Source organism: Amblyomma maculatum, chromosome 2 (genome assembly GCF_055883805.1).
Source record: "Amblyomma maculatum isolate TAMU_Amacu chromosome 2, ASM5588380v1, whole genome shotgun sequence".
In the NCBI taxonomy this organism is placed as follows: Eukaryota; Metazoa; Arthropoda; class Arachnida; order Ixodida; family Ixodidae; genus Amblyomma; species Amblyomma maculatum.
Genome location: NC_139345.1, coordinates 151,661,751 through 151,689,462, shown reverse-complemented (window position 1 = coordinate 151,689,462; position 27,712 = coordinate 151,661,751). Strand labels below are relative to the sequence as shown.

The 27,712-nt window shown below is 49.2% G+C and overlaps 1 protein-coding gene across 1 annotated transcript; it reads left to right on the top strand.

Annotated features, from left to right (window-relative positions):
• Window positions 1-19,304: 19,304 nt before the first annotated feature.
• LOC146200182 (uncharacterized) lies at window positions 19,305-21,602 on the top strand. Its single transcript, XM_084592285.1, has one exon. The coding sequence runs from the start codon at window positions 19,305-19,307 to the stop codon at window positions 21,600-21,602; it is 2,298 nt and encodes a 765-aa protein (XP_084448411.1).
• The last annotated feature ends 6,110 nt before the right edge of the window (window positions 21,603-27,712 follow it).

Genomic DNA, 27,712 nt, shown 5'->3' with positions numbered 1-27,712 from the left:
GCGAGTTTGTTTTCGGTTGCTTCCCAGTTTGTTGTTGAGGGTCCGTTCCGGTCAAAGAAGAACCCAAGCAACCTAGTTTCACGTAGTACTGGGATGTCTGCGACTGCAGAAGTGCTGCTGTTCAGGTGCATAGCGAAGCTTTTGCGCTTGTTTAAGCGCGCCCCTCTAAAACACTTCGACCCTGCTTTCTCTGGCAGCTGCCCGCACTGTGGGGTGGTGTCTTCGGACATCTACCACATGGTGTGGGCCTGCCCCTCAAATCCGGCTATCCCCCTTCACCCCAACCCAACCCGGGAGGACTGGGAGGCGATCCTGCTCGGCTGCTCCGACCTGCAGGTCCAACGGGCCTTAGTCGGGCGAGCCCGAGCGGCGGCAGACGCCACTGGGGTCCCGAACTAGGGACCTCCACCTAGTGTTTGTGAGGGTTGGCCCCTTCAGGGTCAGCTCATCCGTCACCTCCTGTATTTGTATCGTATATAAATGTTTTCCACCACCACCACCGCTCGCAGTGCGGTAGATGCTTGTAATCTGTAGTACCCGCTGCGCTGAGCACGCGTCTGGGACAATGATTGTCACATCGTCAGCATAGCCAAAGATGGGCACACTTGGTGGGCCGACTGGGAGCTTGGTTCTTGTGATGGAGCGGCCCGTGGCGAGGCGTTGTAGCAGCGGCTCTATCGCTATTGTGTAGAGTAGCGGTGAAAGCGGGCACCCCTGCCTGACGCCCCGCTCTACCATGAAATGCTCAGAGACGCGCCCCTGAATAATGACTGCCGAGCGCGGCTCGGCGTACAGTACTTGCACCATACGGACATATTCCTTGTCAATCTTGGCTTGATGCAGCTGGTTGAATAGTTATTCATGGCTCAGCCTGTCAAATGCCCTCTTCTGGTCCGGGGATAGTAGGATGCCTCCGAGGTTGCGCGATCGCAGCCAAATTATGAAGTCTTTCAGTGCGAGACCATGTAGTTCCAAAGATCGACCGCGCACACAGCAAACCTGGTACGGCTCGACAATGTTGGAGAGCGCGGGTGTCAGGCGCAATGACAGATATTTCGATAAAACCTTGTAGTCTGTGTTTTAAAGTGAGATAGGCCTCTATGCTGTAAGGTCCATGGCCCTGTTGCTGTCTTTGCACAATAAGGTCAAGAGCCCCTCATTCATGCGCTGAGCTTCCCTTCTCCCAGTAGAGTGTTCAATAAGTTAGTGAAAGGCGTTTTCAACAGCGGCCAGAACAGTTTGTAAAAAGCAGTTGGTAGGCCAGCGGTTCCTGGGCTCCTGTTCAACTTTATAGATTTAAGTGCTGCGTACAGTTCCTCGTCGGTGAGCCATGTCGCGTCCACGAGGGGCTTTTTTTCCGGGCTATGAAGGTGAAAAGAGCTCGGATTGCAGGTTTCGGCGGTATATAGTTTTTGGAAGAAGCTGCGTGCTTTCTCCATCACTTTTTCTGGGGTGGTGGTGATAATGCCTGAGATGGGGTCCTGCACTGCCGTCAGTGTGTTGCTCTTAGTTGCGAGGCGACGGCGCAAAAGGTGTCTTGAGCACCATGCCTCGCATTCCCAGCGTTCGGCGCGCGCTATTGCGCGCAGTTTATCCCACTGTCGGTTGAGCAGCTGATGAAGGGTCGGAAAGGACGGGGGTCGGAAAGCACGATTATCGTGTCCGAAATAACGCGGATATCTTCGCGCTCTTCGCTTGCGACTCTCCTCACTCACGGAGGCATTCCCTCGCTGCATTCTTCATCTGATCCCACTGTTCTGCATTCATGAAGGGAGATATATATCACCTTATTGTTGACAGTGTGTCTTGCTGTATGGCTTCAATATCGAATAGGCGCGTATTTAGTCTCCAGATCCCTTTGGCACGTGGAATGATGTGAGCAGCGCACTAACGCAGCACTAGGAGCCGGTGGTCGCTAAGAGCTGTCGGCAATACCCAGACCGACTGTAGCGCTAAAATTATGTTGGCCGAGACATACACTCGGTCTATACGGCTTTTTAGACCACGGCCAGTCCTAGGCATGCCTGCTCGGCCAGGTTGAAGCAGACGCCAGCTGTCTTTGTCGTCCAGTTCCTCAACTAGGTCTCGGAGGGCCTGGGCGCCTCCATGGTCTCGTCCTGTGCGTATGGGTGTGCCGCGAAGAGATCGGCGGTCCTCTATGTGAAGGACGCAGTTGACGTCGCCCATAAATATGACGCGGGCTGAGCCTATGAACTTTTCTTCAAGAACTTCAAAGAAATCACGTTGTCCTGAGCGGCATGGGGCATATATGTTAATGATGCGGATGCTGTTGTTCAGGTCGGTTGATATTGTTACGTGGCAAGGTTAGTGCACGAAGCTTGGTCCAGGATGATGCAGTACACAAAGCACAGAATCACAGTAGCATTAACCTTCTTCTAGCACTGAACGTTGCTGCCACTTTGTCGTCTTTGTGAGGTGATCAAAGATCCCCGTGTGCACACATAAATCTATTTAAGCAGCCGAAAGCTGGATTTGCGCAGCGACCGCCACCTACCTGGGATCACAACGTCAACAGCGGCCACTATGACCTCTGAGGCAGCTCCTACCACCGCTACAACATCGGCGCAACCACTCGTCCTCACAAAAATCCGCCACCCTCCCATCTTCAATGACGAAGACAAGACAGATGTTGACGACTGGCTGGATGAATACGAGCGATGCAGCCGGAACAATCATTGGGACGCGACAATCATGCTGGCCAATCTGATATTCTATTTGGCGGGAACCGCTCCCACATGGTTTCAAAATCACGAGCACGAGCTGGTGACCTGGGAAATTTGCAAGCAAAAGCTCCACGACTTGTTCGGAAAGCCCATTGGACGGGCTCTCGCAGCAAAAACCGAACTTTCGTCTCGCGCCCAATCCACCACGGACTCCTACCTGGCCTACATTCAAGACGTGCTCGCATTGTGTCGCAAAGCGAACAGCTCCATGCTGGAAAGTGAAAAGGTAGGGCACATCCTCAAGGGCATCGCAGATGACGCGTTCAACATCCTCTTCTGCATGGATTGCTCTACCGTCGAGTCGGTGCTTCAAGTTTGCCGAAGATTCGAGCAGGCTAAACAACGACGCCTGGTACATGGCTTTGAGCGCATTCCGAACACGGCAGCCACATCATCCTGCGATGATCTGGCTCCTGTGCAACAGCCTTCTCAGTCCGCAACAATGACTGGGATCGTCAGGCGAGAACTCGAGGCATTAGCTCCTGCACCATTCCCCTCTCCAGTGCCTGACACCGTGTCCATGATACAGGCTGTTGTCCGACAGGAACTTGCCAGCGTCGGTCTTTCCTCCAACCCCGTACCGCCCTCGTCACCATCGCATCCTGTTCCTGTAGTGGCTGCTGCAACCACTAGCCAAGCTCCCCAACGTCGCTACGTTAATCGCAATCCTGCAGAGTGGCGCACCTCAGATGACAGGCCAATTTGTTTTATTTGCTGTCGAGCCGGTCACACTTCCCGTTATTGCCACAGTCGCACCTTACCCAGCACCTCCATCAAGATGTTACGTGGCAAGGTTAGCGCACGAAGCTTAGTCCATGATGACGCAGTACACAAAGCACAGAATCACAGCAGCGTTAACCTTCTTCTAGCACTGAACGTTGCTGCCACTTTGTCGTCTTCTGTGTCATTCCTTCTGATCGTTGTCTTCTTTTACGTCCAGCGATGCAGGCCTTATATGTCACAAAATATAGCGGCTTGCGTTGTCCCGGTTGTGGCGAATTATGGACAGACCGGTATCCCGCAGGAAGATAAGTGCCACCCCCACGGATCCTCTCCTTCCAAAGCTCCAATACGACGGGTGGCGAATTGAGAATCGAAGTTAGCTATCTGCTCTTGCTTGAGGATATATATCTCTTGCAAAGCCAGGATATCGATGTTTTTTTTTCGGGCTATGTGGATAGTCTCAACTTGCTTCGCGGCTTTGGTGAAGCCGCGGATGTTCGAGGTGGCGAGAACAAGTGAAAATGCCAGTGCGTAGTAACTAGGAAGGAGGGGGAGGCGCGGCCGCATCATGAGGAGTCGGGAGCATGGGGTGTGGCGGTGGGCGACTCTAATGAGGAGTTGTAAGAGTCGTCGGACATTACAGAAACACAATCGCAATTGGTAGCGTTGCAGAGATGGCAAACATGGGGTGGTTCGTCGTCACTCGCTGTCGCTTTACGGTGGCGGGTTTTTGAGGAAAGCACGCTTTGTGGGTGGTGCATCCACCGAAGATTATGAACATCTTGAGTCAGCCGTTTTCTTGGCATTTCATTTGGGACTGCGTTTGCGCTTTGGGCGCGCTGATTGCTTCCATGTCTGCTTCATCCTCCGCTGCGGCTGTGTGGTTCCTCGACGCAGCGGCGGTAGCGGCCGCGTATTGTTGCTCATCGCCCGTGATGGCTGCTGGCAGCACGTGCCGAGCTTTAGTGTCAACGTCTTCTGACGAATTCTCTTGGGCATTGGTAGAAGGCTCAGCAATGTTCGTTTGGTTGTTGGTGGCGGACACTGGGAGCACCTCATGGGATTCTGCGTTCTTCGGCTAGGTTTCCTTAGACGACGCCGTAGTGGTCAGCGCCTCCTTGCTGTCTTCTTCGGTAGCGGCATCTGAGGACGCGTCTTCCTTCGTAATCTCATTATGGCTCTCTACTATGACGATCGCCGGCGGGCATGTGGGAGCGGGCTGTACACAATATTCCGGGGGCGCTTCTGTGTCTTCTTCATTTCCCAACATGCACCCGAACGTCCTTTTCTTGCACACTTTGATCGAGTGATCGTCTCCACATTTGGGGCACGCGGCCTTTCAAGTCTCGTGGCCATACGCGCCACAACGCTCGCACTGCGGCGTGTCGTAGCTAGCTCCCATGTGGCCTTCATAGCCGCACCTGCGGCATACGCTCTTTACTCCTTCATATTCGCATTGCATGGTCGTGTCGATCACATCCAAGAAGTTTGGAAATGGCGTTGACATTTCCATCTTCACGCGCCGGATCCCAGGGGTGACAAACGGGAAGCCGGCGACACATCTCCCTAGCTACTCTGACGATCTTGCCATAAGGCTTTAGCGCGTTCGTCAACTCCACATCGCGGCGCTCCGAGGAGTACCCGAAGATGCGCACTAACTTCGAGCGCGTTCCCCGGTACTCATATGTCACCGCTGTGCTTTTCACATCAACGATGGGGTCTTCTAAAAACCTCTCGACAGCTGCTCGCGTCTTGAGAAAAATCTCAAACTTCCCTCCGGTGAAGTCCTGTACTCCACCCACCTCCGTCTTAGAAAACCGTTTCACCAGTATTTTGGTAAGTTCCACCATGGTCGTGCCCTGCAGTACACGACCGAAAAAAGTACAAGGCTTGAGGCGCTTCGCGCCTACCATCCGGCGGTCGCCCGGATGGTAGGCGCGGAGCCATCCACCGGAGCCATCCGCCGACCGCCGGAGCCATCCGGCTCCGGCGGTCGCCGGACGCGTCTTTTTCAGCTATGTGAAATACAAATGCCTGCGCTAATACTCAAAATTTAAAAACAGGCCAGCTGAGCAACTCACCGCATCAGGCGATGTATCCAAAAACACCAGGAGCAGCAGGTAATCCAAAATAGTCCTACATACCTGTTGCCTTGTCAGATGGAAGGAAGGATGCACTAGGTGCGATCCTCCTGTTAGTGTACAGACCTCAACCTGCAACCATCATCATCCTACGGCTACCCCAGGCAAGGCCTCCCGCACCATAGGGTTTGGAGGGTTTTTTTGTTTCGGATAGTGTGCTTTTCCCAGCCAAGGGGCTCATGTAATCCGGCCTGTTCCCACCGGGGCGGGGTCGCAGTGTATATGCACCACGTCCGCACCACCCCGGTGGGTCGAAGCCTGACGCGAGCAAGTCTTCTAATATCTCACTTCTAGTTTTCCGTTTTCTTCTTTGAATATCACCATGGGGTGTCCCCATTCTTCAAAAAACTTTCTCCCTAAGTGGCATCTCTCTCTCTCTCTCTCTCTTCAAGTGGAACCATAGTTCTTTTATAATTTTGGCCTTCACTTCATGGAGGCTCGGAGTAGGCCGCTTTGCAGCGGGCCAACCACACCTGATAGTTGACCTCTGCCAGTGTCAAGACAAACTGCTTGCGCCCTTCCTTTGGAAGCGGGTTGAAGTAGCGCACGGTGGGGTATGGGATCCCGGGGAGGCCGAACATATCTCTCAGACGCTCTAGGAGTGCTGCGGGAATTAGGCAGTCAAGAAAGATGTGCTTCGCTGTCTCCCGGGCCAAGCAGAAGGGACACAGGTCAATAATTCCCGACGTTGCAGGGATTGGTAAGATGCCTTTTGCGAACCTCCACATCAGGGAGGCTCGGCGTGTATCCAGGAAGTGGGCGGTTATGTACTGCCAACTGGGTGTTTCTGCACGCAGCATGTAGCTTGATAGGCAGGCAGGGATCGGAGGGGTGATCATATTGATAATATCTTTCAGGTGCATGGTTCGTGGGTCAACATCAGAGGAGTTTTCTTTCAGGTACTCTAAGTCCGTAGCTGCGGGTCAGTAAAATGATAGGGGTGACCTTGCATGCGGGGTGTTGTGGTGTAGGGCCTTCTCAGTGAATGTTCGCAGCCGTGTCGACAGATAGTACGAAGCCATCATTTTTGTTAGCGGCATGTCGCATTCGACGGCTCTGAATCTCCATTTGATGTGCAGAGCCCTTGCGAGAATATCCAGATCGGGCAGCCCCAGGCCACCTTTGAATCTGGGCAGGCAGACAATAGCTCGCTTTACCTTATTGGGGGCTCCCTGCCACAAAAGACGGTATATATATTTCTGGAGCTGTTTTTTCTTGTCTGGGGGATGTCAAGAATGCTGGCCACAAAGCTGAAGGTAGAAATCAGCATTGTCTTTATGATGGTGGCCTGCGCACTCAGGAGGCATTTTAGAGCACCAAGATTGTGGGTTTTCAATATTAGTTGCTCTATTTCAATTTCTAGGCGCTGGCCCAGCGGAATCGAAGAAATATCCGAGGATTCGTGTCTCACGAGTAACAGAGATTTATTGGATAGTGGTAGGGGAGGGTGTCGTGTTCAAGGCCGTAACAGTGGACTTCTTGTGATTGAGGCGAGCGCCACTCGCTTGGCAGTACTTCGTAGTTAGGTCAAGTAGTCTCTCCACTGATGTTGCGTCTGGCACCGCCACAGAAACGTCATCCGCGTAGGCGAACACTGGAGTGCAGGTGGCAATGGTGTTTTGCGGGTGCCGCCATCTCTAACAATCTTTTTGCAGGAGGGGTTCAATCGCAATGATATAGAGCAACGGGTAGAGGGGGCAACTTTGTCGGACACCCCTTTCCACGGGGAAGGGCATTGATATCCGCCCCTGTACAATGACTGCTGCTTGTGATGCGGCATAAAGCGCCTTGCACATATTAATTTATTGTACGGGAATGCGCGCGAGCTCAAGTGTCCTTGTTGCTTCGAGGCACATCGCACAAAAAACGGTCGTGAGGCCAGAGCCCATGCGGCGCACGTCCGCCCAGCTTGGCGTCTCAACTATCCTTTCACTCCGCTGTCTCCCTTCACACCTCGATTTTCTCAGGCACCAGCTCTCCGCTGCTAATGCTTGTCACTCTTTGTCGTCGTCGCCTTGCCAGCATAATTCGCACGTGAACACGCGGAAAGCTGGCCTGGCACGTGTAGGCCACATAATTCGCACGTGCACACGCGCAGTGCTGGCCATCAGTGCGAACAACACTAACATTATCGCCGCAAGCAGACAAGTTTGACGCCGCCGATGTGACCGAAGGCTCTGTACATAATGATACAGGGGCGCATTGAGACTCGCACAGAGAGAACAAGGGACCAATTATTTTGCATCTTGCATAAAAGGGAAACAAATAATTTTCGAACGATTGGACATAAACGTTATATGCATCTGTACTATAAATGTTAAAATATACACAACCATTAATAACTGAAAGCACGGAACAACTCACAACCACGGGATACCACTCATAACCGGTGGACGAGGAAAGGAAAGACACCACCACACTACATATCCACAGGTAGTTTTTGCAAACACCCAGTAGTAGCGCTGTACGTTGGCAATCACCCTCCGGCAATTTACAACCGACCCATCCATCAAGCGCCTGTTTTTTTCTGAGCGTATGATGTCCACACGATAGTAATAGTCTTGTAACGTTATGCTTCAGTAGAATAACCTGAAGTTTAAGTATTTTGCCTTCGTTAGTTATTTTAAGAGTTGGTGGTCAGTCTGAATGATGGAAAGCATTTTCATGCCAGAATATGTCGAATTTCTCCATAGCTCAAGCTTTCACCAAACATTCACGTTCATTTGCTGAGTATCGGTATTCGCGAGGTAACAACTATAGGCTTGCATATGACACTGGGTGAAGGCCTCCATCATATTATTGCAGGAGAAGGGCGTCTATGCTGGCCTCGGGCGCATCTTTGTGGAACACAAACTGCTTGCTAAGCTTTCGAGCTTTTACAAAGGCCTGGAAGCTAGTGCTTTTCTGCTGTTATCTAAAGCGGCTTCCTTCTATGATGTTAAGGAGACAAGATTGCGCAGATTTTTGCGTGTTATTTCCCCGATCAGTTGGACTTTGTCGCCATGCCTGGGATGAAATCATGGTAGCATCCGACATTCCCTAAGAAGGAAAGAACTTAAGTAGTTTTCGGAAATGGCACCTTGACAATCTTTTCTAGTACAGTTTCCAATGGTCATATTGTCCCTTCTCCAAGCTGGGGTCCGAGAAAAGAGATATTCGAGGCTCCGAATTCACTGTTCTGTGGTTTGGTAGTGAGACCACCCTTGCGCACACTGCTAACAGCCTGGTTAAATTCCAAAGATGGTCTTCCCAAAAAGAAGTTTTAAGAGAAAATAGTCGACGGAATGAACAACCTTCTACTTGCCCTTCAACTGAGGGTGCATAAGGCTCTTAATGATAGCCGTTCCTGTCCTAACCCCCAGCGCATGATAATGAGCTGATAGTGACTGGGTTGAGTACAGAACCCTGTTTTCGGTCTCGAAGCTTCCTTCAAGGGAACATGGCAGTAAGGTGAAATATAGAAAAGTACACTTTGGTACTAGCTTTGTTAAAATTACGACTGTTTTTAAAATGGCAACTGCATCAGGTTCAAGAGCTTTATTGGTGCGTTTAAAGCTGTTGTAAGTGCTATAAGTGTATCAGTCTTCTTACTCAGAACGGAGGAGTATTGAAATTCCGAAAGTTCAATGACCCAACACCGTCCCCTATGTCAAATGGCAACCGGTACTGCGGGTTATTCACCACTGCAAGATTGAAGAGCCTATGCTAGCACTCGACTATATTAATCTTCTCAGGAACCTCAGAAAAGTTGTGCGCTTACGTTTCAAGTAAGCTCTGTATCTCCCCCTGTTTCTCGTCATCTGCTTAGTGGAAATCTGCATGGCTTCAGCCCCTTTACTGTAGGGCCTCGAAGAGAGAGCGGGCGTGCTTGGATCGATTGCGACGCGCCGCTGACATTACTTCGAAAGTGAGCCAGGCTGTAGTAGATGCGGACAGGGCCAGAGAAAACTTCCGGTGGGCTCCCGTCAGCAGCTGCAGGAACTTGCTATTAGGAAAAGAAGCATAGGAGGCCGAAGACAGCCCCGACCTTCCTGTCGGTTGCTAAATCCATGCTTTAATGCGATGTCCTCAGTTGCGCTGTCTCCATTTACTCCTGGGTTGTTTCCAACATCTGATATCCGCTCCCCATAGCATCTATCCAGGAATGGAGTGCAGCCCTTCGACAGGCACACAACAGCGTAACCGAAGTGGTACACCACACAAACGAGACATCAGGAATAGACAGGCACCTTCTAAATTTATGGCATTAGCGCGAGAAGCTCGTTCGTCGTTGAAAGAACCAAAGGTTGAACCGAATACTTAGAGTCCGTATAGCCGCACTCACGGAAGAGGCCCAAAAGTACGCCACGCAACTCTCGCACTAGAACTGGCAACAGTTCTCCGAGCCCCTGCGAGGTACTCTGGGCACATCTCGCACCAGGGCAATTCTCAGAAACCTAATAGATCCGACGAAGTCCAAGTCCGAGGCGACCTGCTCTCTCAAGCGAATTTCCCACCTGTTCCCGGGCGACAATGCATATCTTCTCACAGCGCTTCGCGACCGATATATAGGCGCTGCCACTACAACACCCAGCAAGATTAACTATCAGGGCACCCTGAATCGAGCTTTGGACGCCCCCATAACGACAGCAGAAGTATACGGTGCGGTAGAATCCTGCGTTCGTAATACGGCGGCTGGCGCGGACGCAATCACGAACACCATAATACGCAACCTCAGCAAGGACCAAATTAAGGATCTAAGTACATTAACGATGAGCTCTGGGAAAAAAACGTCATCCCCCAAGAGTGGAAACACTCTGAAATTATTGTCATTCCGAAGCCAGGGAAGCTGCCCACAATCGAGGCGCTCCGCACCATCTCGCTCACGTCCTGTCTGCGCAAACTATACGAGCGGGTGATTCAAACCCGTCTTCAAAATTATACTGAAGACAACAACCTCTTCCCTTCTTCCATGATCGGCTTCCCATTCGGGATATCAACCCAAGACGCCTTCTTCTACTCAAGAAGGAAGTCCTGGCACACATTCCCAGCGGAGGGGAGCACATTGTGATGGCACTTGATCTCAAGGGCGCATTCGACAACGTGTGTCACGATGCCATCCTACGAGAGCTAAGCAACCTTAATTGCGGGGAACGCGTCTTTAAGTAAGTCCAAAATTCCTGTCGAAAGGGACATCTACAATCGGCATGGGCGACACGCTCGGACATCCAGGACATGCCGCACAAAGGTATGCCTCAGGGCTCGATAATCTCCCCCCTCCTTTTCAATATAACCATGATTGGTGTGGCTCGAAGCCTTCAAACAGTTCCAAACATTGATTTGACAACATATGCCGGTGATATAACTATATTGACTACCAAAGGTTCTCTGGCGGTCAAGGAAGAATTTCTGCAGCAAGTTGCCACCTGCGTCGAGGAGGCGGCCGCTCAGTGTGGACTCCGCTGTGCACCTGAAAAGTCAGAGACCATCCGCATAGAAGGAAGGGGCTACATGTCACCAGGGAATATTCAGGTTCTCCTACACGGCGTGCTAGTCCGAGAAGTCCGACAAATTCGCCTCCTCGGCTTATGACTCCAACAGAAAAGCTACCCACGCCAACAAGTTGCTATCATGATCCGCAATTCGACGGGCTGCGCTCGCACTGTGGGGAGGTGTCTGACACCTACCACATGCTGTGAGCCTGCCAGAAAAACCCATCTTGGCCGCTTATCCCCAACTTCGCCCGAGAGAACTGGGAGGCGACCCTGTCCGGCTGCTGCACCCTAGAGGTCCAAAAGGTCTTAGCGCAGCGCGCCCGGGCTGCGGCAAACGCAAATTTAGTGCCTGTCTAGGCATTCCACTTAGTGTATATACATCTATGTAATATAATAAATGTTTTCTCCACCACCACTGCAACGCAGGATGTCGCGAGAATGATCAGAACAGTGGCACGCAACCGGAGAGGCATGAGGGAGGAGGACACACTACGCCTCATCTAAGCACTCTTGGTAAGCCGCATTTCATATGGCCTACCATACCTAACAATAATTTGACAACTCAATACAGTTAATGTCATCTTACGTACTGCATACAAACATGCACGTGGCCTTCCTACGTATACTTCAAACGCCAAACTAGAGGCTCTTGGAGTGCACAACTCATTTGAAGATATTCAGGAGGCTGTCGTCTTCTCGCAACGTGCACGCCTACTTCGCACAGACACCGGTAGGCAGATTCTGGAGCGGGTAGGTTACCCGGCAGACGTCCAAATCATCCAGAGCACGACAAACCTCCCAATAACATACCACTCGAGGGCCCACGTTGGCCCAATTCCTAAAAACATGTCGAATGGAGCCGAGTCCAGGTGAAGAAGACGCAGGTGATAGACACATTCACGCGGGCCCCGATGAAACACTGTGGCGAACGCCTAACAATAGCTGGTTGGTTGGTTGTACAACTTTTATTTCCACCGAAAATGGGCGTCCTCTTCCCCGCCCAAAGCATGCGTGCCGGCTTAGAGTCGTGCGCCCGCGGATTAGAGGCTGGCAGGTAGCCCTTGGCTTGTTGCGGCCTCTTCCGACAGATGGACGGTGTGGTGCTGGATCGCAGGGTCCGCGCTTCGCAGCAGGAATAGCACTACACTCGTGACGACAGGCGGGCCGTCACAGGACCGCTGACCGCTCTGTCTTTTCCCTTTTTTGTACACCGGGTTGAGCGCGCTGTCTCGACCTCGCGGGGGCAGGTGAGACGCTCATTCAATGCAAGCGCCCAATGGAAGGACGTGGCCCTAGAAGTTTTGCTTTTCCTTTTTTATGAGAGAGAGGGTTTAGTCCTCTTAAAGTGGAAGGGGGCGCTGAACGTCGAAACGAACCAATCAGGTTGACGTTGGTTGTGATTGGTCGTGGCGGAAATTAGGGCAGGACCTAAGGGGGTAAACACCGAGCCCGAGGGCACGGTCCGGCGTTCCGGACTAGGTTTTGATGCTCGGCATCGTCGGCTATACCGAGGTGAGAATAATTCCCTTTTAGCCGCTTCCAACCTGTATCTCTTCTGTAAATGTTGTAAATATTTGCTGTGTGTATAAAATTCAGTTTTCTTCTCGTCAACTCCTGCTCTCAAGTATGCGCTCACACCGTCTCCGACGGGGCGTCTCTGGCTCAAGGAAGCTCCGCTACAACACGTATATGCCGTCTCTGGCGGCGCCCCTGGTGCACAAGGTAAAAAGAACCACCATCGGAACTTCACTCAGTAATTTCAGCTTATAAACTAATTGGTATAAAAACTGCAGGATGCAAATAGACAGCTCGTCTCAAGTGTAAAATAGTTCATGTTTTCAAGCATTGTACGCCTGCCTGTGTTGCAAAACGAAAGTTTTCATGACGACCTACCTTACCCCGGTAGTAAGCCTTCGAGAAAGTTCAAGAACCAATCGCCTTACTGGGCCAGCAAGCCACTTTTTGTCTTTCGTATGCTCCTTTGTGCGGTAAATGTCTATGGCGAGTTGAACACAGGCAACGATAGCTGCGTTTTCGTTATCCGCAACCGTAGGCATCAAATAAGCTTGTAGATTATGCTGCCAGTGCAGCCAGTAGGGTCTGACGTGCTCTCTGAAAAACCGTAATCATTAAAGTATAACTCAGTCACTCCGAAGTAAGCCTAGTTGCGAATATGACAGTAAAGTAGAAGGAAAACCAGTTCCAAAGGTGGATAAATTACGAATCTTCGTTTTATTCAGTCAGGAGAATGGATAGAATGATCAAAAAGTTTGAGAGATTCGCCACGTGAGCCATTGGCATATTTAGAAGGGTCGCGTTGAAGAACCAGGCCTGAAGGAAAGGGGCTTGCTCAAACTAACTCAAGCATACGAAATAATCCGAGTGAGCTATGCCACGTCTTCACTAAATATCAGGTCGGATAAGACGAGACTAGACACTCTCATTCCACGGTGCATAAAGAGGGCCCTGTGCTTACCAAATACATCAACAGAGAAGCTCCTTTCTATAGGAGTGCACAATATCTGGGACGAAATAGTGGAGGCTGTCAGACTTTTTCAGCTAGAAAGATTAAGTCTAAGGACCATGGGCAGACCTTTACTCGAAATGGTAGGCCAGCAGACAGGTATTTGACTACAAGAAAAAAAAAAGCATCCCAAAGGACTGTCAAGAAAATCTAATCATTCCACCCTCCCTCGTAAAAAACTGATTTATTTAGGAAGGGAAAGGCGCGGTAACTGTCTCACTTGTTTGCTGTGGACACCGCAACTGCGCCGTAAGGGAAGGGAGGAAGATGGGAGAGAAAGTGGAGAGAGAGAAAGAGGAGCCGTAGTGGAGGGCTTCGGAGTAATTTCAACCACTTGGGGATCTTTAACGTGCACTGACCTCGCACAGCACACGGACGCCTCTTCGTTCCGCTTCCATCGAAACGCAGCCGCCGAGGTCGGGTTCGAACCCGGGTACTCCGGAACAGCAGTCGGGCGTCTTACCACTGCACCCCCCCCGGCGGGGCCCACCCTCCCTCGTAACATGGAACCCATATTCAAGAACTAGAGGAGGGAGAAAAGAGTAGCAGCACTAATCAGACGCTTCGATTCGACGGACAGCAAGTCGGTTGCGTACATGGACGCGGCATGTGGCAAGTAGGGTGCAGCAGTCGCCTCGGTGGTTGACGTCCTTAGTGCCCCTGTATCGACCTCCACCATTAAACGCCGCAACACCGAAAACCGTTGAAGTTGCGATAATGCTCGTTTGCGTCAGAACTGAAGCCAATTTCATAATTAGCGATAGCAAAACGGCTATCTGGAATTTTGGAAACGGTAGGGGTGCGCCAGAAGAGGCAAGGATTCTGGTCAGTAGGCGATTAAACACTAACATTTGCTTTATTTATATCCCCTGCACACACGCCCTTTCCTGGCAACGAAGCGGCCCAAGAGATAGCCCGAGATCTCTATTTCCGGGTATCTGTAGAGCTGGCCGACTACCGGAAAACGGCCGAGCGTCTGCAAAATTGTACTGAAATTCTCAAAAATTACAGGCTAGGAGGAGAGTTGTGCCGCCACCGGACAAATGTTTAAACAATAGGGAGGCAGTCTCATAGCGGCGCCTACAAGTTGGAAACTTCATAAATCCAGTCTGGGAATATTATGTCCATAAAGACGATAGAAAAAACGATAAATGCAAGCCCTGTGAGACAAGGGGGATCCTCGGCTACGTTATCTAAGAATTCGCTAGTTCCCCAGAGGGTAAAGCAGATATAAATTTTAGAGTAGCTTGGGAAGCACTGCTGCGGAGCGAGCTCCCTGCTCCACAACAAGCCAGCCGCCTGGTGGAACAAGCCTCGAAGATACAAGACCACTCTGCCTGTTTCTATTCGCCCAGTTCCCAGACCCCGTTCCTTAGGCCTGCATGCCGGAGAAGGGGACTAGGAGCCCTCTTCATTTGATAGAAGAATAAAGTTAGCCTCTTTAACACCCGCATTTCAGTATGCGGTTTTTCTTAATATGTTTTCAATTTAGTTTTTAAGGAAAGGAAGGAGCCTTATAATGTTGAGTCATTGCCGCGGAAACGTTACCTCTACCATTTTTCTTTCCACAGTCCTCTGTGTTGTCCTTAAATAGAACCCTCTTCATTAGCCTCCACGTTTCAGCCCCATAGGTGCGTACAAGTAAGATTCAACTTTTGTATACTTTCGTCTTGAGCGATTAAGCTGCTAGTCATAATAGGCGAGTGCTTGCCAAAAGCGCACCATCCCAAACGTATTCTTATTTGCCTTTCATGATCTTGATGTGCTGTTACTACCTGTCCTTTGGGTGGGCACCATTAAATCGTTGACAACCACACTCATTTACGCCAAGTTCTTATAAAGGGCAACTTTAAAGTAACACGAATGCCTGCTATACCTAGCGCAGTGAAGGCTTCAGCTTCCGTTGTAAAGTGGCTTACAAGAAAGGAAAGGTGCCGTGTCTGTGATAATTGTGCGTACCCATCGGCTCGAACGTATTGGCGTAGTCAAAACGAGAATTCTTAACTCTGCACTAACCCGACCATGGCGGATGCGTTTCGATGGAGGCGAAATGAAGTGGCGTCCGTGTGCTGTGCGATGTCAGCACACGTTAAAGATCCCCATGTGGTCGAAATTACTCCGTAGCCCTCCACTGCGGCTTTCCTTTCTCTCCACTTCAACTCCCACCTTCCTCCCTTCCCTTACAGCGCGGTTCAGGCGTCCACAGAGCAAGTGTGACAGATACTGCGCCTTTCCCTTCCTCTGAACTATTTAAAAAATTAAAACCACCAAAATCAAGTGGCCCAATACATACAGCAAAAGCTCTTTTTGACACCTAGGAGAATATTCTCAACACTCGTGCCATTTTGGCTCAAAACCGCTTAGGTGCAGTCGTTAAGGTGCCAAAAACTGTGCCGGAGTACCCGGATTAGATGCTGACCACCAGCAGCTGCGTTTCAATGAAGGCAAAATGGTGTAGCGTCCGTGCGCAGTGCAATGTCAGTGCACGGTAATGAACCCAAAATGGTCGACGTTTCTGCAGTCCATCACTGCGGCGTCTCCATAGCCTGAGTCTATTTGGGACGTTAAACCCTACAAACCAAACCAAAGGCAATACTAAATCTACGAAAATCATTTTCTTGACAGAAGGAACTTCTTCTGTATACAGCAGCATATTATAACAAACTCTAAATACATCTATAATCTGATCTGAGATAAAATTAAGCTGAGCAGGATCTAGTAAATTTAATATAACTAAGTTGCCAACATATTTAAGAACCTAAAATACCAGACCTGTCTTAAAGTGCGTCATAGGTTTCTGTGAAGTTTTGCTAGAAATACGTTCCATACAGTCGGCGCAGCACAAGGTTCGATGTAAACAATTCTTTTGTTCTAATAGTTGTACTCATATAAGCCTACAAAAGTTGAGCGAAAAGTCCCAGAGTGATACTGCACTTATTCTAGAACCAGATTGTCCTTCCCGTTGCTTCGATCCACGCACAACACAGAAAGGCTAGTCATAAGGCGCAGCATAATAAAGGTCCGTCATGTCCACCGCAAAATGTTCAGTTAGAGGAAGGAAAGTCACTTCAACCGAGATTCTTCAGAATGCCTTAGACGCTCTGTACACGGACTTAATGACGCTAGCTGTTGCCGAAACAAACTGTTCTGCCAAAACAACGCCTGTAAAAGAGAGCAAAACCGATAGATCAGTTGTTTGAGAAAAGTAAACTTCAAATGAACGTTAGCCCTCAAAGAAAATCAATGTGTTAGCAGGAGTAAACGCAAACAAACTTCTGCCTGAAAAAGCGGTGACCAATACTCACCGCACGTCAACGCCGACGGTAAGAAAAACAATAACACCAGTAAAGCAAAAACTTGAGCCTTCATGATGGCTGCAGTAGCTTGACTATTGATCTTAAATCTGAAATATTATAGAAAGTTAGAAGAACATGAGTTTGAGAAAACTGTAAGCTGCAGCTGCACCCAAATATATTTGGTAGCTATTCCACAGAGCCTCATTTTAACATACACGTGTTTTCCAACAAGCGGCGGACACACAAAGTGTAGCGGTAATTCGCACCTATCTTCCGTTGCGAAGGGGCAGAGGGCTATCGGTAAAGGCGGCCTGTACGTAAACCTTGGCGCTGTGGCGGCTTACTGCTTCCTGTCATTAGAAATGAAAGCTCAAATGCGTTGCAGAAAAAAAAATGTGCCGATGATTACGTTACTTCCTAATGCGAAATTTGAGCGCAGCTCGTAAGCTGTTTCATCATAGATTTCCCAACATTTCGAGCAAGACGTGTATGTACAATTATGGACAACTCTTTTATTTTTAACATATATTCCTTCAAAGAAGCAGTCGACAAACAGTTATTCAGTGTCATGAAGGAAGCTTTGTGATCGGAGAACTCAAGAGAGCAATTAAGTTATCGCGAGGTTGCGGGAGGCAGCGCGTGAACCCTAGGGGTGGTTGCGCGGCGAAAAGACTAATGCCACAAGCTGCAGACGAGAAGAAAGGACCATCGCAAATATCTTAAACTGACTTGAAAACACTATAGACAAAGTGAGCAAGCGTGTGATCAAATTTCTAACAGTATGCTTTAAAGGATAATGAGTGCGGGCTAGATCCGGGCCAGGCCTTCGTCGAAAGCCAAGGAACAATAGGCTAGAGATCCGGACTATCAAAATAGCTGTATATACGCAAACTACATCACAAAATGATACTTTTATCTCTGAGTGTGTAAAGTCTCGATTACTGCACATTATTAGGTTTGGGTCGCGTGTGCCTGGGTAGCGTACCGCTGCCAGCAGTTGTTACATGCGTCTCGCGCGCTAAGCCCACCGCTGACGCTAGTTACATGCGGCGCGCGGCCCCTCAGTAGCGTTGGCCTGGCGGCTCCGTGGCTCGGCGGACGGCATTAACGGTCCCAGCAAAGCCGAGGCGTCTTCTAACGAAACAACCTTTACTATAACATCGTGAAGAAATGGGCAGAGAAGCTGACCCGGAGAGGATACAGACACTCTCACACAGCTGGTGTCTAGCGTCGTGTCAACGGCGCGTCAAAGTAGCCTCTGTCGCAGCGTTGTTGTTGTGGCTGTAGGTAGAAGGAAAATAAAATGCACGGGCCTGCTACTGACTCTGTAGCTGAGCCATCTCCGCTGCCTCGTGCAGACTGAAGAGAAAACAGAGAAGAAAGAAAAGGAAGAGGGAAAGAAAGACGCGCGCCGCAACAGCCGTCGTGCACAACCGCAGCGGTGGCGGGTGCAATGACGGCCTACAACAGATAAACATTCGGTGGTAGGCTAGCCCCCGCCGCAAGCGGTGGTGACCTACCTGCCCCAGCCCCATCAGGGCATGATTATCTGTCGCAGCGTTGTTGTTGTTGTGGCTGTAGGAAGAAGGAAAAGAAAATGCACGGGCCTGCTACTGGCTCTGTAGCTGAGCCACCTGCGCTGCCTCGTGCAGACTGAAGAGAAAACAGAGAAGAAAGAAAAGGAAGAGGGAAAGAAAGACGCGCGCCGCAACAACAGCCGTCGTCCACCACCAGCGGTGGTGTGTGCAATGACGGCCTAGAACAGGTAAAAATTCGGCGCCAGGCTAGCCCCCGCCGGAAGCGGCGGTGACCCACCTGTACCAACCCCATCAGGGGAGTGCTCCAGCTGTCTGCCGCTGCTTTTTATAGGCATGCCAATTCACAGGGAAAGGGGGAAGCCCTCACAGGGAAGGGAGAGCCAAACACGTTTGGACACGACGAGATGACTCAATCGCAGGTGGTCCAACCGCATCTCCTCCACCTCCTGCAGACGGGCGAGGGCGACGCCCTCTATCACGAACTACAAGCTTGGCCGGGGTTTGCACACACACGCACGCGAGAAACATTTTGTGGCAAGCGATTACGTGAAAACATCTAGGTGCACAGATGTGAAGACGGGAAACGTTATTGAAGTGCCGCTGAAAGTCTCCAGGCTGAAGCCGGATGCGGTACCAAGTGTGTTCCCGAATTGTCCCCAGTACCTTTCACGGCAACATGCGTGCACTAGGGAGGCTCCGGAGGATAAAAGAAAACGTGTTGAGGACGAATCACTCCGCATTGCCATGGAAAAATCTCTAGAAGAAAAACAACAAGAAGACAAGCATAACGAAGTAACAAGCTTTTCTGAATTTCTTCATGCTCTGCCAAGCTTTAACACCTCGCCGTTTTGGTCTGTGATCACAATGGAGTCCAAAGTTCTATTCCTGGATTTGACTGTTGATCAGGGCGCCTCTGTACGTTCATCAGTGGTAGTTTGTGACAACATGTGTGTAGAAGTATATTACGGGGAAACACGCATCGTGGACCTTCATGGTGTCAGTGTGCCTGCAGTGTTGCAGGACTTAAGACAACTAAGTGACATCCTGCAACATGTTGAGTCTCTGCGTAGTGCTCATTCTCCCTACAATGACCAGCGGGCTCGCCATCTGCTTGAAACTGTGGAGGAGCTGTTAGAAGAGTTAATATGCAATAATCAGCCCCAGTTACATGAATGGCACCTCGAAGTCGTGAAGTTTATAAAATCCCAAGTAGACCTAATCCTCAACACCGCTGCATGCTACTCGTCGGACCTTCTCGTATTTGCAAGCCTCCTTTACACCATTTCACCGCATGCATACAAATTCCTCAGAGGTTCACTGAAGGTAAGGTTGCCTCATCCAGAGACAATAAGACGTCTCTGCTCTGCTCAGCAAGTAAGCCCGGCCATAGAACAGCAAGGCTCCTGTTTCCTGTCATATGCTAAGAAAGTTGCTACCACATTGAAAGAGCATGAAAAGACAGTAACTTTAATGATGGATGAAATCCACATTCAGTCATACTTTGATTTTAAAGCTGGGTCAGTTGCCGGTGCAGCAGTCAACACTGCAAGCCCGGCAAAAACAGCGTTTGTCTTTATGACTCAGAGTCTGCTTTCAAATAACAAAGATGTTGTGCATATATTGCCAGTGGCTACAATTGATGCAAAATGTTTGCAGGATTTTCTGCCAATGCTAGTCATGAAGCTTCAAGATACAGGATTTAAAGTAATTGCCATCATCTCTGACAATATTTCCATGAACAGAAAGACAATGTCATTGTTTTCAGACCCTCCGAGACTAAAGATAGTTTATCAGCATCCAGCTGACAAATCACGACCTTTGTTTTTTGTCATAGACCCTGTCCACGTGTTGAAATCTGTCAGAAATAACTGGTCAAATCAACGCAATGCAGGAAGGTGCATGTACTTCCCAGATCCAAAAAGTACAGACCCCAAACCCAAAATCTTGGCACCATCATTTAACACTTTATGTGAGCTGCATGAATCCGAACAAAATGAGCTTTTGAAGATTGCTCCGACATTGTCATTGAAGGCACTGAATCCTTCAAACACGGAGAGGCAAAATGTAAAGTTAGCACTGAGAATATTCAATTTATCAACTGTGTCTGCACTTCATAATAGCAACATTCAGCATGCTGACGGTACTGCTCAGTATATCAGCATGGTGCTAACGTGGTGGAATGTTGTTAACGTTAAAACTCCCCGAAAGGGCCAGCGGCTTTCAGATGACTTGCAAAAACCCATAACCTCAACATCTTTTCCCCAGTTAGAGTTTTTGGGAAAAATGATGCAGTGGCTCGACTACTGGGAAAGTTTGAGGCACGATGCAGGACATTTAACAAAAGAAACTCACTCAGCTTTATGTCACACAACTCATGCACTCCATGAGGTTGCTATCTACTGCCTTGAAGAACTTGGTATGCAGTATGTTTTGCTAGGCAAATTTCAAACAGATTCCCTTGAGGATCGCTTTGGTCGGTACCGTCAGTTGTCTGGTGCCAACTATCATGTGTCGATTAGGCAGATTTACGAGTCTGAGACAAAGCTGCGGCTACAGAAAGTGCTCGAGTTACCAGACATTGATGTGGTGTGCGATGTTCCTGTCATTTTGTCCAACTCATTGCTGAGCCAGTTTGATGTCGCAGTTTGGGACAGCGATATTGAGAAGAAAGTGGCAAGGCTACCAGCTGTGACATATGTTGCCGGTTACTGTGCTCATGCAGCTGTAAAGAAACTGTTGTGCCAGTCATGTAAAGAAAATCTGATAATGGACGATACAGAGATAGACATTGCTAGAAATGTCCTTATTTCCAGCATGACAAGAGGTGGCCTGAAGTTCCCACGCGAACTTGTTGTGAATGCTGTCCTTACCACAGAAATAGTGCTGGACAAGCTTAGGAGTCTACGCTTTGCAAAACAGTTATTTGCACTTCCTAAGCAGAAAGAAGTGCTAGTGGCCCTTGTGCATGGCATCATCAATGATAATGATGACCTGGATGTTTGTGTGAATGGCCATACTCCTCAACAAGTCATACATTACATTTTGAGTGCAGCAGCAAACACCCTTTTGAACAACTTGTGCAAAGTAGCAAATAACAAGTTAGCAAGCGACAAGTTGTCTGCCACAAAGGCAAAGCGAAAACTTGCAACTGTTAAACGTTGAGGTGTCATTGGTGCAGTTTTGCTTCCACAGTATTGTTTGTAAAAAGAAAATAACTTTTTCTTTCATCAATGTCAAATAAAATGTCCTTCATCCTACCTTCATTCTCAAGAAGGCTTCTGATGTTGTAATCTCTGTCTGTTCCGTGTCACGGAAACTCGTGCACGCTTGGATTTCTTTACTTGAAGCAGTCCTGTGTGCCAAAGCAGTAAAGTGTATTCGCAGAAAATTTACTCTACCAACTTTTTTTCCTGACACTGACATGCATCGCATTTATGTGCACTTTTACGAAGAATGTGTTCTTGTACAAAGAAGACTGTCAAGCATTGTATTTTTATTTATTTTCGACGAATTGTATAATAAATGATCCTGTATTGCTGCTGAGCAAAAATGAGTTTGTGCATTTTATGAGTGTTGATTTATTCCACTTTGAACTATTGACATTTTACTTTCATGTAATGCCAATTTCTTGCCATTTTTGTAACTTGCCTGATAGGGCTTTTGAAAGTAAAAAAAAGCCCCGAAGTGTTAAATATATGTAATATAATCATGGCGGTAGCTTGCAACGAGAATAGCTTATTACTAGATCAAATAGAGTTTATGCACCACAGTGATGACAAAATTTTACATCATTCGCTTCCAATCAGTCAGAAAATGGTTCTTATATGTGTAAGCATGCAAACCGACTCCTTAAAGCACGAAGCTACAAACTGGGGTGAGAATTCCCGGCCAAGCTTCGTAAATAACTGTAGACGCAGCATATTAGTTCCTACTGGTAGCACGAGCGAGCGAATCTAATTTATTTCACGCCAACATGCAGCTTATAGGGAGAGAGCGAGTGTGGTGAAGTCCACTTCCAGGACGATCTGACTTGCGTGACGTCACGCCGCCGTGTGGGGGCCTTCAGTCTTCTAGGTGTTCGAACCCGGGTACTCCGGCACAGCAGTCGAGCGTCTTACCACTGCACCATCCCGGCGGGGCTCTTCCTTTTCTTTCTTCTCTACAGAATAGAATATAGAGAAGAAAAGGCGCGGTAACTGTCTCACCTAATTTCTGTGGACACCGCAACCGCGCCGTAAGGGAAGGGAGGAAGATGGGAGTGAAAGGGGAAAGATAGAAAGAGGAGCCGTAGTGGAGGGCTACGGAGTAATTTCGACCACCTGGGGATCTTTAACGTGCGCTGACATCGCGCAGCACACGACGCCACAAGGACACCCCGAAGGGAACCAAGTTGTTGGAAGCGGCTGAGCAGCTGGACCTCTGTCTTATGACGGACACCATGTCCCCCACTAGAATAGGAAACAGTGTAAGCAGAGACACCTGCCCAGACCTAGCTTTCACCAAAAACATAAGACATTGCACCTGGACCAATCTAGAAGAAACACTTGGCAGCGATCACAAAATCCTTAGCTTATCCCTCATGACAACCTGTATGAAAAGGAACATTGGCTCTACTAAAATAACAGACTGGGATAAGTTCAGACAAATTAGACGGCCACACGAAGGCATCACAACAATTGAAGATTGGGTTCAAAGCCTGAAGGATGCTCAAGCAAAAACGACCAAGACTATCAACACAACGACAAAAACTCCGGAAGTAGACAGACATCTCCTACATTTATGGGACGCCCGAAAAATTCTATTAAAACGGTGGAAAATGCAAAAGTTAAATAGACAACTTAAAATGAAGATAGCACAGGTTACGGCTGAAGCACAAGAGTATGCTATAAAGCTCGCCAAGCAAAACTGGGCGGATTTCTGCAATTCACTGAAAGGTACCCTAAGCACGGCTAAAGCATGGTCAATATTAAGAAGCATGATAGACACATCAAAAACCAAAACGGCCACAAGAAGAACCCTCCACACCATAGCCCATAAATACCCGGGCACAGATGCAGAGTTGATCACCGCCATGCACAAGAAATACATAGGAGACCCTACTCCGGCTTGCCAAACTTCATATGCGGGTCAACCAAACACCTCCATTGACTCCCCCATAACACTGGCGGAGGTCTACTCAGCCGCCCGTACATTTACAAGAAACACTGCCCCTGGAGGAGACAAAGTCACCTACGCTATGATTAGGAACTTAAGCACCGAACATCTGCAAGACCTAACGAAGTACATCAACGAAGAACTGTGGGAGAAGGGACAGGTCCCATCAGCTTGGAGACACGCGGATATCATCACCATACCAAAGGCTGGAAAGCCACCGGCTGTGGAGAGTCTCCGTTCTATCTCCCTCACTTCTTGCCTGGGAAAACTCTATGAAAAAGTAGTCCACCTAAGGCTCCAAAATTACATCAACGAAAACAACATCTTTCCTTCCTGCATGCAGGGCTTCCGCAAGGGACTCTGCACGCAAGATGCTTTCCTCCGGATTAGGGAAGAAGTCATGAACGCCATACCCCGAAAAGGCGAAAATTTCATTCTGGCACTAGATCTCAAAGGAGCATTCGACAACATTGGCCACCAAACCATATTGCAAGAATTAAACAATATCAACTGCGGAGAGAAAATTTTCAAATACGTGAAGGCTTTCCTCTCAGATCGCACAGCCACCATAGGAATTGGAGAGATCCGATCATCAAAAGTACCCATGCCGAACAAAGGTACACCGCAGGGTTCTATAATCTCTCCAATGCTATTTAACATAGCAATGATAAATTTAGCAAAAAAATCTGTTGACCCGCACTGATATTGGCTTCACTTTATACGCGGACGACATCACCATCTGGGCTACTCAGGGATCCTTGGCGCAAAAAGAAGAAGCTCTGCAAGCCGCTATAGACCTAGTCGAAGAATTTGCCGGGGAGAGTGGTCTTCAATGCTCCCCAGAAAAATCCGAACTTTGCAGGCTACACAGAAGAAATTACAAGTCCCCAGGAGAAATTCAGCTCTATCTAGGAGACCAGATAATTCAAGAGAAGGACAAGATCAGAGTTTTGGGGCTGTGGTTGCAAAGCAATTTGAGAGTGGATTATACAATCAAAACACTCAAAACTACAGTCAACCAAATTTCCAGAATGATTAGAAGGGTGACCTGGCACCGGAAAGGGATGAGGGAGGAGGACACCCTACGCCTTGTACAGGCCCTAGTCGTTAGCAGGATTACCTACGGGCTCCCATATCACGAAATTAGATTCACTGATAAAAGGGCCATTGACACTATCATAAGAGGAGCCTATAAAGCGGCCCTAAACCTCCCGCCAACAACATCAACGGAACGTCTTTGGGCACTCGGAGTGCACAACAACTTCGAGGAGCTCAAGGAGGCGGTTCTAGAGAGTCAGAAACAACGCCTAACAACAACGCAGGCGGGTAGGGAAATCCTGTCAAAACTAGGGCTATGGCAGGCACTAAGAACTTCTGAGATCAAATCACAAATTCCGACATCCACAAGAAACAACATCTATGTGAACCCTATACCCAAGCACATGCACCATGAGTTACAAAAGGGTCGAAGGAAAGCCAGAGTCAAATCATTGGAAAAACAATTGTCTAAAGACGCGGAAGTTGTCTACGTGGACATAGGGGCTTACGGCGAACCTGGCAAGTTCACAATAGCTGCAGTTGACCACAAGAAGAGGCCAATTATTCAGGCTTCGATCTATGCAAAGGATCCTGCGGAAGCGGAATCACTGGCAATAGCCATCACCATAAAAACACAAGACAACCAAAATAAGTCATCACACGTAGTGACGGACTCCCAACCAGCCTGCAGGGACTACCTGGCCGGAAAACCTCACAAAAGAGCGTGTGCAATATTACGTTCCATCTCCCAGACGCACACAATTACATGGACACCTGGACACGAAGGCCTAGAAGGAAATGAGGTAGCGAATGATCTAGCCCGAGCTCTCACAAACCGGGCGGATCCCCATCCCTACCTCACCCCTCTCCTAGGACCCTACGGCGACAGGCGGGAACACCTACGGTTAGAAAGAAGACTTTTCTCACCACCACACAAACACCTTCCTTCCTCGGACGCTATAGACTGGAGAAAAATACAAACAAACACATTCCCTAATCTTCATATTTTAAATAAGTTAAGCCCAACAAAATGCACGAGCTACTGTCCTTGGTGCGGCACAAGCCCCACACTCTTTCACATCCTTGGGAATGCCAGGACAAACCTGACCCAACGTTAATAGTGCCATGCCCGACACACGAGCAGTGGGAGGCGGCCCTGACCAGCGACAACCTGGACCAGCAAGCCTGGATTATCCAGCTAGTCCGCAAGTCAGCTGCTGCCAGCGGAGCCCTGGACTAGGGGCACCGACCACCCAGCTCCTGCGAATATTTACTGATTACATGCTCATTAAAAGTTTTCTCTCTCTCTCTCTTCGTTTCGATGGAGGCGTCGAAAACGAAAAAGAAGGAAATATAGCAATTTTCATATCAAAATAAAAGTAGTCCGGAGACATAATGAGATTGGAGGTAGGGAAAAACAGTCAGATGTTCCACCAATGATGAAGGATGAGGTCAAGAAAGCATTAGAAACTATGAAAAGGTTGGAATCAGCTGGAGAGGATCAGATAACTACAAATTTGTTGAAGGATGGGGGATTTCGGGCTAGAAAAACTGGCCACCCTGTATGCGCAATGCCTGGTGTCATCGACGCACCGGAACCATGGGAGAATGCAAACATTATACTCATGAGAAAGGGGACTCTAAGGACAGCAAAATGGTAGCAGTCTGCAGCCTCTTTTTGCCGCCGCCCAAGCCAGCGCAGCTACAAGCCGAGTTTCTGTGCGTGATGGCCGCCTAATTAAAAAGTTATTCGCCTGTCGGCCAGCAACACCTACTCGTAGTCCCCAAGACGCTTTGCGCGGATGTATTGCGTGTCATGCATGATGATCCAACTTCTGGGCATTTGGGAACGCTTCGAACACTTCATCGTGCTCAAGAAAGATTTTACTGGACGAGAATGCGCTCGACGATTGAACAATACATTCCCAGTTGCAAGAAATATCAACGCCACAAACGTCCAACTGCGCGGAGGGAAAGCGCGCGGGCGGCTGCGTCAGCTGCCTCGTCCCCTTCAAAACCCTGGTGGCTAGGAGCCCAAACGACATATCGGCATGCGGTGTCCGTGTCCCGACTGCAATTTTGATATATTCTACAGGCTGAGGGGGTAGTCCACCCTTGGGCGATGTTCCGACAAGCCCCTCGTGAGTCGGTTATGATATATTTAGGAGTGTGGTCGGAGGCGGCCAGTGTTATGGCTACCTCTTCAGTGTGTGTTATAGATTTGGCCTTGAATGCAAGGCCATTGACTGTGTTCCCGTTGTGAACAACTACGGCCGTACACCAGCCCCCCGGATGGGTGCCCGAGGCAACCACGTAGAACACACCTGATTTGTTGCCATAATGGCGGGCCAAGGCCCGCGCCAGGCGCCGCCAATTATGGTCTTCTCGTGACATGTTGGCAGAGAGAGGCCACACTCTGAGGGCGCGTCTCGAGACTTCTGGGATGCGGAGCCTCTTCTCTGTGAAGTCTTTATGTTGAATGTTCAGCCAGGCAAGAAGGTGGTGACCCGACACTGTCGATGTGAGGCGGGTATATTGGTTCATCAAATGTGCTTCCTGAAGCTCCCTGAAAGTGTTTACCACCCCTAGGGCCATGAGCCGACTTTTAGAGGTGGGGATTGGGAGGTCGAGGGCATGTTTCATGATTTTTCGGAAGATCACCTCGAGGGTATCCTCTTCGTGCTTCCACAAGTGGCGGTAAGGACTCGAATACAGGATTTGACTAGTTACGAAGGCGTTTGCCAGCCGCAAGGCATCCTTACTTCGCAATCCCCCGCGTTTGTTAGACACCCGGCGGACCATACGGCCCACCTGGTCCCCCACCTGGCGGAGCTTGGCTAGTGTTGTGTCAGGGCGTCTTTGGTGATGGATGAAAAGACCCGGTACTCTGATCTCTTTTGATTCATGAATGGGACCGCTCGCAAGCGAGAGCGAGATTTGTGTACTGCATCTCAGAGAGGGGCAGAGATGCACAGACTGTGATTTCTGGGGGAACAGTGAAGCATACAGTGAACAGCATAGCCGTTCCCTATGCTCGCTGCTGTTTGCAGGCAGGTTTTAATGTCACCCACACTGCCCTG